General features: G+C 45.4%; 1 protein-coding gene across 1 annotated transcript in view; it reads right to left on the bottom strand.

Annotated features, from left to right (window-relative positions):
• The window catches only part of LOC142583408 (cell adhesion molecule Dscam1-like), a 680,687-nt gene that overhangs the window by 465,888 nt on the left and 199,610 nt on the right, over window positions 1-15,189 (bottom strand). Inside the window, exons 23-25 of the mRNA XM_075693861.1 lie at window positions 13,279-13,393; window positions 12,121-12,275; window positions 4,821-4,919 (exon numbers count right to left, since the gene is read on the bottom strand). Of these exons, the coding sequence (XP_075549976.1) occupies window positions 4,821-4,919; window positions 12,121-12,275; window positions 13,279-13,393 (369 nt within the window). The remainder of the gene's footprint in view (window positions 1-4,820; window positions 4,920-12,120; window positions 12,276-13,278; window positions 13,394-15,189) is intronic.

Here is a 15,189-nt window from a genome sequence, read left to right on the forward strand (position 1 = left end):
GCCTCAGCTTTTCCACATGAACCTCCTAAGAATGATTGTTTACATTTATTAGCTATTATTATTCATTTTAGTGAACACACATAGGTGGGAGTACTCCCCAAGGAACATTTATATTTCGGCACAACGCATAGTAAGGTGGTCAGACGAGATATAGGTTATCTGTACCTCTAATCGGTGCTAGTGAAGCGTTGTGCTCATTTACTGCTAGCCAGTTCTAGCAACCAGATTGCACGCCTTAATTAAGCTTCTTGCCACTGTCCTAGGTTGGCAGCTGCTTCTCAGTATCTCACTGATTGAATTCTGAGGTTTTGCATGACAAAATCACGATTCGATTAGGAGACACGCTGCAGTGGAGGACACCACATCAATTTTGACCACTTGGGGGCCTTTACCGCCGAGTAGCTCATTGGAGAGGATATCTCATACATTTTCCAGTATCTATATATATTTCTATGTCTGTCTTTAACCGTTTTCCATCCAATTTGGGTCACTGTGTAATCCATCTCCTAGTGGGCGGAGCATGGGCTGGAGAGGACCATATATGAAAGCAACTTTTGGACCAACATAACTAGGGTCACAAAGTATGTGACCGAAGTTACGTGCCATTGTTGTACTAACCTGTTTCACGCAAACCTGAGTCGCTGGGTACATGTTACTAGGTTTGCGCCACTCTTCGATAAACCTCCTTCACGCTAACTTGGGCCATTGGATATGTTCCACTGCGTATGTACCGCATTTCTCGAGCAGCTCTGACACCAGAAAGGCCTGCTGTGTATGTACCGCTCTACAGTGCACCTCTCTGACGCCGACTTAGTTCACTGAACATATGCCACTGGGTATGAGCCGCTCCGCGCTTCTCATTGTTGGATCTGGACGACAATCCCACCGCTATCTACCAGTTATTGGATCTTGCCGTTGAGTGCGGGAATTGGCCGACATTGAGGAGGATTTTGAGATGAAAACTGGAGGTTTATTTACAGAAAGAATACAAAGAAATTAACAGTAATTAAGTCAGTGATGGCCAGCAGCAAGTCGGACGCTGCGGCCCGTGGCAAGAAGCCCGAAAGAGATGAATGAATGAAGGAATGCTCTTCTCTGCTTCCTGTCTCTGGCTTTTAACCCCTTAGGTGTCTCGGTGCCACGTGATTTTCGGCCAATCGTCGAGCCCGCTCAGGTGTCGTCATTTTCCTCCAATGGTAGGCGCCCGTGCGAGTGCAGTCACGTTCGGCTCAGGGGGTCGCTCCATGGGCTTCACTGTCCGAGGGATGACTTGCCCTGGTATTGCCTCCAGGTCTGCAACTGCCGCCACAATCGGCAGATGGTGTGGCTTCGAGGGCTTCACGGTGACTTACAGCTGGCGTTGCCTTGGTGTTGCATCCCCGTCTGAAAGCGCTCAGCTGGAGGAGCCGGGTTGTTTTCGAGCGACATTTCAGAGCTGCAAAACAACTTCGCTCGCGACCCAGATTACCTGGAACGGTGCCAGGCTCCCGTTGCACTTTCGGCAAGAGTCAAGCAGTGGGACAATAGCTGCAAGTGCGGCGCACGAGGTGGGGGCCGCGAACTTGTCTGGACGTGCTGCGCCTCGGGAACGTGGTAGATGCGCTTCTGCGCACTTTAAGTGCGACGGCGATTCGATGTGGTCTGGTGAACTCGAAGGATGCCAGGAAAAGGGCCGTATCTAACATCATGAATGAGAAAAAAAATTTCGTTCAAATGTATCGGGTGCTAGGCTGAATCTAGACAGCGTCATAGATATCAAGATAACCTTGCCTGAACATGTACTCCGCCATGCGCCATGCGCGGACTTCACTGTGGCGGTGGTAGAGGGCGCAGTGTGTCTAGATAGCTGCACAAAACAAGAGTCCGACTGCACACACGCCTCACACGTTTCGCGTTTCGGCTGAAGCAATAGGGTGTGTCACCACATTGCTTCGATGATAATCGCCTTAACGTCGATAGTTATGATGAGAGGTGTTCTGCCATAAATTTTTATCAGCACTGCTTAAGCTCGCTTGGTTATGCCTACTTATTTCAAGGCAACCAAGCAGGTCCACTTGCGGGAGGAAGCATTTTAGATCTTGTGTCGCGTGGACCACAGGCGTTGAGTACGGGATTATACTTACGCGCGGAAGGCTATATATCGAGCAAACAGGCCATTATATGAATGCTGGAGAAAAAAAAAACATGATCGTTCCATGAAAAATAAAGCCATATTAAGTTTTTCGGCACATTGCCCGCCCTGTGCTTGTGACGTCTTCCTTCTTAGTGTCTGCATTATGGGTAAGAGTGGTGACAGGATTCTGCGCGAGCTTTTTATATGAAAAGAAGGATAAGGCTTGTGTGAGTGAGAAGTCCACAGCGTTACAGCGGAATAAACAACAGTTATTTGCAGTTTTTAGCTTGTTCTTATATGCACTGCAAGCTTACTAAGGCGCTCCTTTCCATTAATGCTTGGTGCGGTCTTCGACACAGCGACAAATAAATTTAATTGCGGCTTCGTGCTTTCCCTGTGGCTTATTCCTTTGTCCCGTCTAATATGTGCGCTTACCAATACAGCAAGTGTGAACAAACTAGCCCAGTAGCGTCCTATTAAGCCTTGCTATACAAATTTGTATTCTCTTGAGGAAATAATTACAAAAACCTTTTGTCGAGTAATAGGCCTAAAGAAAGCTTTTCATAAAAACAAAGCCTGGCTGCGATTTTATGTAGCGTAGTTGTCGCCTATCATATATCATACACCGTGCAGTTCGAGATATAATTTATCAACATGAATAAAAAACGTTTCGATTTCAGGGTACTTACTTCATAGAAGACGATAATCATTGAAAAAATCTTGAAACACTGCTCTAAAATGGCAGTGAATTTTTCGCTGCTTCAGCTAGTCAGATTCTCTAAATTTTTGATAACGTTGTACTTGATTTACTAATTGATAGCTTATATATACGCGCCGGTTCATTTATAGGCAAACTTTAATGTCAATTTCTGCTTTGCACAAGTTTCTCGTGCTCGGCGCGAGCCGAAACAAAAAACTTGTTTCTCTTCCGCCGAGAGTTATTTGCAGGTGTTGCTATGAGCTCTTCGAACAATGCAATTGATCCCCATGCTATCTTTATCGTAAACACTGCTGGTATTTTCATATTCTCACCTATTCATCACAAATAACGATGCTAAGAAAAGTATAGGCCGTAAAAACATTATACTTTGCGACTAAATTTGTTCTGTTCTTTAAAAAAAGAACATATGCTCTCTTCCGCAAAACGACTCATCATTGCATGCTGTGTCGTACACGATACAGTAATAAATGGTTTTCTCATAGATCCACCTGATTGATTTTCTGGTTCGAAACATAGCAGTAGGGTAATAAAAAAAAAGGAACAACTTGGTTATTTTTGCCCGGTGATTTCAAGCGTATAATTAGTTACAAAGAGGGCGCCAAATAAAACAACAGACGAAGGAAGGAGGCACGAGACAACCACGTAGGCGCTACGTGGTTGTCTCGTGTCTCCTTCCTTCATCCGTTGTTTTATTTGGCGCCTTCTTTGTAATCATGCATAACCAACTCGCCCACCAGGACGTGCTCGGTCAAGCGTATAAACTGCGAAAATAACATCTTTATTTACAAAATTGCTGCAGATTGTATGACCAGCTGCCGCTGTGCATATTTCAAAGAAAATATCTCAAGCTTTATTTCCTGTGCTGCAGTCGCTAAGGATTTCTTCGCAAGATAACATATTCCAAGTGAAAATATGTATTAAATATAATTCACTGTGCGGTTAGTGAAAGCGAAGAGACATATTTCGCTCGCAGCCTAGTAGGCGTAGAGTGTCTGCTCTTCTTTTAATTACTCATTCACTTTTCCCGTGCAGGGTAGCAAACAACACGTCTTACTGGTTTAACTACCTGCATTTCCATTCTTTTTCACTTTTCTCTCGCTATGAGGTAAGAGGTTAAACGGCTTTGTTTTTTGCAGATAAAGTTGAAACTCGATTTAACAAAGTGATGACCACGCTGGAATTATTCCGTTAAATCCAGAAGCTCGGAAAAATCTCGTAAGAGATGTTTAGGTCCTTCGAAAACCTAAAATTGTAACGACGCGACACCCAAAACGTACCGCCGCATTGTATTTGCCGCTAACTTACGCCTTCACGTGAAAAAAAAAAAGTCGGTGAGGGCAGCCCAACTACCGCCGGCCCTAGCGCAATCTTACGGTATGCGAGAACGCTGGCGATTGCTCAGTCCGTTGTTCCGTGCACGGAAGCGGCGTTGAGCCTCGTCAAAATAAAGCTGGGGCCGTGACTTTAACTCGATAGCGTTAGAGTGCACGCTCGAAGAAAAACGCGTCTGCGTCATAATTAGAAAGGATTCACAGCTTTCTTTAATTTATTCATTTATATCTGGAAAAGCTTCGCTAACAGGATATAATGGCAGCTAGCTTCGTTATTTCGGGTAGATGACAACATTGAACCCTATGAGCAGTTGCCGGGGAACAAAAACTTCTTCGTTAGATGGAAAATTTTGTCAAATCAGGTTTCGTTATATCAAGTTTTAATTGTATGACAACTGAATTTTCTGCAGTTAAGCGAATGCTGACATTTACAGTTAGGTAATGTTGAAAGAGGATTAGGGCGAGAATTTAGCACGCAATGTCGCTTGTATTCCTCAGAAAATGCAATAGTGGCCTCAGAAACGTTCTTTTGTCTAATGCAGAGGGTTGTATAGCTCCAAACGAAAGGACCACCGGAGGAGTCAAGATAATGACCGAAGGCACTAAATTTGTGGCAGACCGGAATAAAGTAAGAGAAGCGGGCCAGCACACTTACCCTGGACAACTTGATCATCGACAGCAGAGCCGCTAGCCGTCAACTGTAGAGAAGTGGCGGTCTGGCTAACCACCTTGAGCACAAATCCTTCCAGGTGAGCTGTGAGGACAAGTACGAAAAAGAACCAGCTCATACGTCAGGACCCACACGAAAGTACGAAATACAGAATAGAGGCCCCATCGCACTCGAGTTAAAGTGAATATTGGGCCAGCTGGTTTACGTTGTACACGGTAAACATATTGGCAGTTTCACCCAAAAGGCGAAACATCGATTGCCATAGCAAATTAGTAGGCAGCTATACCATGTAAGGATAGTAGACTTATCGGCCGTATAAATACGGAAACATTCACTTATTATCTGAATTGACAAGGATGGCGTCAGCGCGCACAAGCAAACATGAACACATCACACTCGATGAGCGCGTACATTTGCTGTGAAAAAGACAGTCTGAGCAAGCGCGCCAGCAGTAGCGAGCGAATTGACCTTCTTGCGTTATATCGTTTCGGCACAAGAGCGGCGACAACGCAGCGCGCACCAACGTGTGAGCCGTCTGCAGATTCTTTTCAAGATACGGCGAGCGCGGCCGTGCAAAGTAGGCACTTGTTGGCGGGGTCGAAGCCGAACCCCTCTCTCCCGCGCTGCCTCCCCACTTCCCTTTATGTATGGGGCGCGAGGTAGCGATCGTAAATTTCCCTTGCTCCCGGTCGCGAAATGCGCAATTGCTGCCACAGCAGAACGCCGCCCCCCTCCCTCCCATCGCCCCGCGGCCTTTCGCGCGACGGAAAGCGACGCATTTGCTCTCCGCTTTCTTCCTTCGCGCGCGCCAGATGGAGCCGCAATCGTCACTCGCACATACAACCTATGATGGGCGTCGACGGTGTCATCACATTTAAACTTTATACCTAACCTCACGGGGACGACGACGGCAAAAATGCGCCTGGAGTGTCCATATAATTGCTTTCGCCATAAAAATTAGCAGTTTCTCCCGAAGTGAGAATCATTGGCAGAGGAAACATTGACAGAGATAGCAAGGTTTAGCGTTACGCTTCGGCTCCTGAGACGGTGTTCTAACTATGCGCGGGTATGACATGTTGACGTAACGTGGCACGCAAGGCAATGCTTCTGGGCCGAAGGAACAGCGTCTCGGCATCTACCAGGCGTCTCACAACGCTGGCGGATCAGGAGCGCAGTCGGGGGCGTTACAGACGTCCAAACCCGATGGATCTGGAGATGAGACCGATGGGAAACCATCGGCAACAGTCTGGGCCCAATGCCAGAATAGATAACGTTAGCTTGACGTTACTGTCCGTTCGGCTCAGACCAGTGCACACACAAGGGAGTTCAACAGGAACGTGAGTGTGCTTATAGCGCACGTGGGCCCGACACTCATGCCAGCAGCGGAAGGCAGAACGCTGTTCTTGCTCCGCCACTGGGCCGACTGAGTGAAGTGCGGGTTTTACGTGCACTTCGCTTCATTGTTTTCCGCGTCTTTTGCAGACACACTGATCCTCCAGACGCGATCCGTGCGATCGCCGTCGCACGCACCACTAGCACCGCATGAACGCGGAGGAATCGATGGCGGAAAGGTGGCTCGAGCACGCGTATAATTGTGAACGTCCGTAAGAGAACGACAGGTGAAGGCAAAGGAAATGAGAGGATGCGCGCAGTCCTATCGCAGCAGGGGTGTCGCACAGTCTTATGGTGCAGCACATCTTAGCGCTATTGAAGTTGTTTCTGTTTCTAAATTGCTTCCATAGTTCTTTCTGATAGAAAATCGCTATGTTTATCGTACTGAAATTTCTTTTTTAGTATCTGACCGCTGATACGCAGATATTGATGCAGTGGTGTACGAAGAATATGTGATTTTGGCAGCACTTTGCAATTCGAAATCTTCGCCTCCGCGCAATTAGTGAGGTACTCACAATAGTTAACCAAGGTAACAGCTTTCTCTAGCTTCCACAAGGGTTCTTAGATGTTTGTTTGACGGTACACTAAATATAAGAAATTCTTCAAATGATATTGAAAATGTAGGATTTCAAGTGGCACGACAAATGCTATCCGAAAGTAAGAAGGGTAAAGATTAAGGGAATAGAAACATTTGCTAACAACTGGTGCCCTATACCCAACCTATTGTAATGCAAATGTCAGCTCAATTGGTTTTTCATTTTAGCCAACTCGCAGGCTGTTTATTGTTAACTCTATGGGCTGTTCTTGGCAAAATATATGCAAGTCAAGCGCAGGCATTGGAATATCAGTGATGCGAAGCATACGATTCTGCTTACGTTTATGGTATGTGACGTGTGTGCTAATGAAATGTTTTTGTTTACTCATCACAGAGGTCACAAGTTAATTGTCATGCTATTTGTATGTTTAGGCACTACCCCGGCTCACAAGTGATGCCGAAATGTAATCTTTCAAGCAGGTGGATTCACAATGCGAGACGTACGCGCAGCGATGTCACAAGGATGAAGGCAATGTATGCTGCTTGTCGAGGGAGTAATGGCGATGAAAGGCGTAAACACAAGCACGGCAACCATGTTGCAACATTCGGGGAATGTGTAGCTCATGCGCCATAGTGGGACATAGCCATTCTGGAAGACTGGCAATGAATGGAAACTCCCCCATGCAAATACCGAATGACTATATCAACGAAACTAAAACAAATCAAATAATCGGTCAAAGAAGTCACTATTTGAGTAATAGACCGGCGTACTTTAGAGATACCTGGGAACCAGCACTGCAACTTCAGCTTTTATGTACGAATCGTAATGGGACATGCCCATTCTGGACAATCGCTCATCAACGGGCACACACCCAATGACGAATTTTGAGTTTTTCAAACAATCCAAAATTGTAATACAAATCTGTTAAATATAATTGACCATTCTAACAACAAAGCGGTTTGGTTTAAAGTTGGCTTGAGTCGATATATATGTCGAGGTTTTACGTAAGAAGTGATTTTTTTTTCGCCCGAGAAGTGGTGTGCGTACTTTGTTAGCATACAAAGGTTCTATCAGCCCATTCGTTGGTACTTTCGTTCGCTGCACATATAATATTTGCATACATCTCCAGAATAATATCCACCGAGACAGCGCCAGACCCAGCAGTATTCAGGCAGTGAGGCCAAACGCGGTAAAGTAGGCAAAGAAAGCTTCGTTTCAAAGACGCTTCAGTACCAGCAGATGAAATTATGGGGAAAATAAAGCAAGGTTTGGGTACGGGCTAGTTTGTATTCCATTGTTTCAAACAACACTTACAGCGCCTTGTCCTTGTATGCGCTGTAAGTGATGTTTGAAATTATGGGAAAACGTCTCTTTTTTTTCGCAGCAAAATATCAGAGAGAAATATTTGTAGTCAAGTATGCAAACGTTGCCAGAAATATCCTTTGTTGTCTTTTGAAGCAGTCTTACCTTTATTCGCAAGCACTTCAGTAGAGCCACGAGTAGGTTTGGTCAAAATTCATAACGTTACCTGTAACTGGTGAAGGAAAGTTGAGTTCGCGTCGCCACTTGTTTTCAGCTTTCTTTACTTTCTGGCTTACCGATCTCAAGTCACGGTTTAGAAGGCCTGTTTTAGACTCAGCAATGGCTCTTTTCTGATCTATAAGATGTTCTTCTAGAACACATTCAAAATATTGTCAAATGAGTGGCATAAGTCGTGTCGCGCGTGCCATTATTTCTTATGACGCTGGCGTTTCGCCCACTGTCGCGTTATAAGTTAATTGTTCGCATAAAACTTGCGATGAACGTAACCACACGGGATAACACTGCTACTGTGCGGCACTTAAGATTCTAATTTGTGCAAGCTGCACGGTGGTACAGTTCTATAGTGGTGGCGTTCCCGAAAGCATTTCGAAGGCCATCACAGGAGATGCTGTAAGAGACGAGGAAGACGTGTGCCTTGCAAGGACATCGTTTGAAAGCGATAGCTGCTGTGGGAGCCTGCCGCGCCGCAGTAAATGGGTTCTGCACAAAATGAATCGTAGAAGTTACTGCCGATTTTGCGATGTCTGCTTCTAGTAAATCCACACGTTCCGCAAGGCGCATCACGTGACTACAGAGCACGCATTGCTGTCCAACGGTGTCGATGCCCACGGTCAGAAAATGGCGGGTGGTTTGCCGCGTCCAGATCCTGGCAGCCGAAAACCACGGATTTCGCCCAGGATGCTTCGTTAGTATGACAACAAGCACTCTCCTTTTGCCAACAAGGCCGTTTTCGAGAAGACAAATACCCGTGGTCGTCCAATTCGGGGGAAACAATCCCCACAGCTGCCAAACAAACGCGTATACTTCGCAACCTACCAACTTTATATACTTCGCAACATTTCTCTATGAGCAGTGCCTCAGACGAGTGTGATGTAGAGAGTACAGAATTATTTTACTGCCTGCTCACTTCGTGAATAGTGTGGATTGCCTTCACAACCAGAGCAACTGGGCAACGCGGAAATGTCGTCTGCGGGGCAATCCATGGTGTGGGTGCTCTAGTAGGACGCAACCTAAATTTAGCACCACTTCATCATCATCATCATAATCGGAGGAAGGGCTCTCTCAGCGGTCTCTAATTTCCCCTGCCTTGCGCTAGCTTATTCCAACTTGCGCCAGCGGATTTCTTAATTTCAGCATCCCACCTAATGTTCTGCAATCCTCGACTGCGCTTCCCTTCTCTTGGGACAAATTCTGCACCTCTAATGGTACACCGGTTACCTGCCCACCCCATTACGTGACCTGGCCAGCTCCATTTTTTTTTCTTAACTTCAACTAGAGTACTGGAAATAACCGTTTGCTCTCTGGTCCAAACAGAGTTCTTCCAGTCTCTAATTGTAACGTGCACGAATTTTTGTTCCATCGATCTTTTCACGTTCTTTCACTTGTACTCGAGCTTCTTTGTTAACCTCCGAAATTTCTGGCCCATAAGTTTCTGCCCCCCCCCCTCCCCCGCACTCAAATAATAACAGTCAAGTATACGGTAAAATACGTTCTACAATACGTGAAACATCACGCGCCGCAAATCTCAGCTGGCAGAACATTACACTGCGAAATTGTGCGCGTAAAAAACGACAGTTTCGAAAGGTTGGCGGGGGAAAGGAAAATAACATGAATTCTATTATGGCGGCGTTATATTTCGCCTTAAACATTGTGCGTCCGTTATCATTGGTGTTTGCCTTTCGACATGATCGGTGAGAGGTGTAGTGCGGAAAGATAAACATTGCAGGACATTGATCTACTGAACAGTTCGGTGCATAAACACTCAATGAGACCACGCATTGCAATAGTAATTAGGACAATTGTAGGCATCACATTTAGTTCTGCATAATATACATAACCTCTTCACAAATGCTTCGGTTGATATAGATTAAAACAGGCACGTTGAATCTGCATTAATCTTGAAGGCAACGCCTTTCTCCACAAGTTACTGCCACTTTTCCGTATGCGCTATTTGTTAGTAGAACATCTCGTCTAACGTTTCTCTCGTCTCGTATAACGCTTGTGTCATCTCATCTAACGCGTTTATCTATCTCTCTAAACGCGGCGTTTTCGGATACCTGATGTCTTACTCCGCTGTTTTTGCTCGCTTCGTCCAGAACTGGCATATGTTATTTAGAACAACTGTGGAGTGGGGTGTAATAAGCAAATTGGGCTAGCTCAGGGACGGTTATTTTTAATTGTGTACGATAGATATGTTCGGTGTAAGGCGTACTACAACTACTTTGTCAAAAATGGAAACTTCGTACGCTCCGTTCCAGGATCCGATGTTAAGACTAACTTTGTTCTGTATAAAATTATGGAAGGAAGTGTTCATGGGCTTGACCTACTATGTGGCATTAACTTGCACGTTCCAGCGATGCTAACATGTCATTTCGTGCCCTTTGCAGCCCACAAGCAAATGGAAGGCTCGCATTTGCAGCGAATACAAATACTGAGCAGTACCCCACCTTACGCTTACATTGATTCCTTTGCCAGCTAAGCCGAGTTTGTAAGAGAAAGCTTTAGCTCGCGCCAAACCCCGATGCACCCTATTTAAATGCATCACAAACATCATTTTCTGAAATAACCCCTTGCTTAATTCTAAAGTAATTTCTAGCGTTTGAGAGATAAATTTAAGTTGTAGTAACTGTTGGAAGCTAAGTTATAATTTAAGGTCTGCATTTTTTACAAGAGTTATGAAAACTTGGTAACTTGGACAAAAGGAAAAGAACGAAGACTGCAAGTCGGTAACTGTGCCCCCAGAAAAACAGATATCTCAGTTCTGTCAAATGCATCGGTTAGAACATCCAAAGTGAACAAGTTCGATATGCGCCAATTTCCACTTTACGTGATCTTGTTACAATATTTGCAAGTGTTTTACAAAAGTCCTACTAACATATTAGTGGTGTATTTAGTAGCTACGTATAATACATCAATTTTGTTCGCTTTATTTGGATAATTACATGGAACTGACAGAGCTGTGATACAAGTCTTTATTGCTGAGTTAGAGTTGTAAACTCCCTAGTTTCATTTTTTGAAAAGGTCCGATTTTCAAAAATGTTTACAAAGGCAATTTGCGGCCTAAATAAAAAATACGCTTCCAACATTCGCTAGATTTTAGCGTTTTCTTTCATCAAGTTTAGTGCAGTGGTTGCCTAAAAAGCGATTTCTCATTTCTCAGAAATTTAGACAGGAGCCCCCGTGCTGAAGCTGCCTCTTAAGATGCCTCCGAGATAGTCCAATGTTCAAACGTTTACTACTTGGCGTATACATATCTTTTAGGTACCTTTACTTTGTGCGGATGTTTGTCTGATTACTGACTTCTTGACATGCAATTGTACCGTTGTTACCATGCACCACATGATAAACCTAGTGGTGTTTTGGGCTGTAATGACGACATACATGCATGCTTGCATGCAACTATGTATGTGTGCACTTACGTACGTACGCACGCCGTAGCCTATTTCGTGTGTTGGTGACGAAGATAGTGCGGTTTAAGCATGTGACAAAACTGATTATAATGACTGTTGGGGATCATGAACCAAAATCATTTATTCTGAGAGCCGCCAGAGCGACGGTGACTATGATAATAATGATGATGAGTGTGATGATGATGCGATAATGATAATGATCTTTATGATGATGATGATGGTGATGATGGCTGCGGACGACTCCAAGGAGAACGTTGGCTTTCATCGACTTTCACTAGAGGAGTAAGCACCTTTCAACTTTTTTCCTCTTGCTACCATCAGGTGCAAAGCACACTCGACGTGAAGTTTCCTGGAACCAGAAGCACATTGGGGCCACAGTGGGTGGGCCAGTGGATGTATACGCACCCCGCACGACGAGTGCGACGATCCGTCGGTCGTTGGCGAGCCGGTTGCGCACGTGGCAGGTGTAGTTGCCGGCGCTGGCGGCGTCCACACGCCGCAGGCTCAGGCTGCCGTCGCTGGTCAGCTCGGTTCGGTTGGAGCGTGATACGGGCACCTCGCTGCAGACATGGACACAAAGGTGCTTCCGCAAAATCACGATACTTCCCTGACTGACTCACTTGACTCACCCACCGCAAAAAGCGCCTATGAGCCTCCGACCCTTACGTACCTAAAATACCACGAGATACCTAGGAGAGCCCCCGTACTTCTGAAAAACACCAAATAGCAGAAGTTCCTCGGTTGCACAGCGTGTAACCGAGGAATGGACAACGCAAAGAGAATTCCTCAAAATTTGAATAAATGACCGTTAACTTTTCAGACCGAGCAATACGCGCGTACATCACGGCATCGCCAAACCTTCTTGAGCAGAAAACGAAAGTAACGCTTCGTCATCCCTGCATCTCTCCGTTAGGTTTCCTTTACTGAGTTTATTCATTTTTAAAAGATTTCCTTTAGTGCTTATACACCGCTTCTAGGTTAAAACCAGTTGCATATTAATCAGATCACCCGATCTCAGCAACCTGGTGTGCACAAGTAGATGCTATAGTGCTGTTGCCGGGATGATTATGACTCAAAACAGCGTCGGCAATGGTTAGTTCCCAACCAAGCATTTCCTGTTCAATAAAGTCAATATTTATAATATGAACCAACTAGGCAAGCGAGGAAAAATATTAAGTTGTCCACTTAATTATCACGTTCACTTATATTTTAAACACAAAGAAAAAATGTTTGTATAGATCTCTAAAGGACAATTTCACACAGTAGCCAAGATTTACTCGCGTGGTTTCTTGTCTTCATTGTTGTTCTGCTTTTTTTGCTGTTTTCACCCTTTCTAAAGTCTTATTCACTTATCTAGCACAGTATTCTGAAACCATCAGAGTTCATATAACAACGAAAAGCAAACGCATAGGCTAGCGTAAAGAAGAAGACTTGGAAGAAAATTTTTGATAAGGCGCTTAATATTTTAGAAGCACTGAGCCAAACAAAGTTGGAAATATTTAGGCAGTGCATCGATTCGATTATATTTTCCGGCTTGAACGTGGAAAAGTTTCACCCAATTACCCGTGCTTCCATTCCCAGTGCACGGGCGCCGTTCCCAAGAATCGGCAGCTGAGGTGCACATCCTCGGCTGGCGCCACTTGGACGATCTCGTCGAAATCCACGACACGGGCAGGCACTGCGCACGTCGCGGACAAACACATCAGGCACCACACAAGGCTTCGGCGAAGAGATGCCTCAACAGGCGTGCACAGCACCGCTAACGACCAGTAGGAAACCACGTCGCATAAGTCACTGTCCACAATTATGTGTGCATCACATCACCAGAAGGAAGAAAAAAAAATAGAGAAAAGGCAAAGTGTAGCGAATCAAAGAATCTTTGTAATGAGCAAGTGCAGGTGCAGACAAAAGTTCCATAGAACCTCGAGTAATAGCTGCACCCGTGTATGAGCCGCACCACCTAATTCCGAGCCCCAAATATGGAGAGAAACGAATTCCCACCGAGAAGCAATTCTTTCCTGCCGTAGTGGTGGCCTAGCGATGTAGCATCCGCTTCGTATACGGGAGGTACCGAGTTCTAATCCCGGTAGCGGCGAAATCCCACCGGTTTCTTCTAACGCGTATAGATGTACTCTGGCCTGGTGTTCTGCTCCCGCGGCGGTTCACATCTTGAATATGCGGCCCAATAGAGATTTACGAGTCGTCTCTGGGCGCCTGGTTGTGCAACCACAGAAGAGCATCCGCCGCGGCTCTGGGAGGCGAGTGCTGCCGTAAATAGGGGACCTTAACGCTTGTAAAGGGCTGTTTGTCCTCAACGCGAAAGTGTCCCCACCTCAATAAGTGCACTGAAGAAGAGCGGCAGATTGGGCAAGTTGGTGGTTTTCCACAATCTTTAAAAACAGCGCTAAAGGCGCATACCGGACAACAGAATAGAGGATGGGACAACATGGCGCTGACTTACAAATGCGTTTATTGGAATAAACACGATGGCTTTGTTGAGGCCTTACATCAAAAGTACGCGCATGCTCCATGTGAATAAAAGCACTTGTCATTCCCAAAACATTTGCTCGAGGTCGCGGGTGAAATTATCACCGTTCTTCACCCCTGTTTAACAAGCCCATTTCCTTCAAATATACGACTACGGAAGGCTGTCTAACACAACCACTACCTTTTCTCTGTATGCAAAATTCTTCCGCCACTTCTCTTGTATTGCTATCCACATGGCACCAACAAGATGGATATGTCACATGGATCCAAACAGGATCCACATGGCACAAGCAGGATTTTTGTGTCAGCAAAGATCGGTTTACACTCCCATCTGAAACAGTGCTTTGCCAGGCTTGTAGATTTCTTGTCTAAAAAATTCTGGTGTTCCGTTAGCCTTTCATTAATTCATCCGCCTGTCTGCCCTATGCACGTACAGCCGCAGGACAAAGGGATTTGGTAAACAACAGCAATCTTACAGAGCAGGGCCTTTTTTTCATGGTTTATTTCATAACCTGTGTTCTTTCCTACTCGTTTTCTCTTTATTTGGACAGCTTCTCCCACCTTAGCAACTTTATTAGGAGCTGAAAGGAAAACATTGACACCATATCTGGCCCCTACTTTTTCAAATCTGTGTGAGAGAGAATGAACGTAGGGCATTACCATTACTTTTTTACTCCTTTCAACCAGGCTAATACAGTGCTCTAAGTAGCGTTTGGAGGGCTTTACCTCCCTGAGGATTTTGCCTGCACATGAGACAAGGACCGAGCCCTCGAAACCGGCCTCCCTGCATCGATGTATGTGAGCCTCGAGACTGCTGCTCATTTCATGACAAGGATTCTTGACTGCCATACCCGTGCAGGCGGGTACTATCCCATTTTTACAAGTTTTGAGCGGCATGACCTGTAGTTCAACAGGGGCTTCTCGCTCCTAGGGGACTACTGCCAACACAGGTGGCCTTGTTCGAAGCTTAGCTTTAAATCTAAGTAT

Source organism: Dermacentor variabilis, chromosome 5 (genome assembly GCF_050947875.1).
Source record: "Dermacentor variabilis isolate Ectoservices chromosome 5, ASM5094787v1, whole genome shotgun sequence".
NCBI lineage: Eukaryota > Metazoa > Arthropoda > Arachnida > Ixodida > Ixodidae > Dermacentor > Dermacentor variabilis.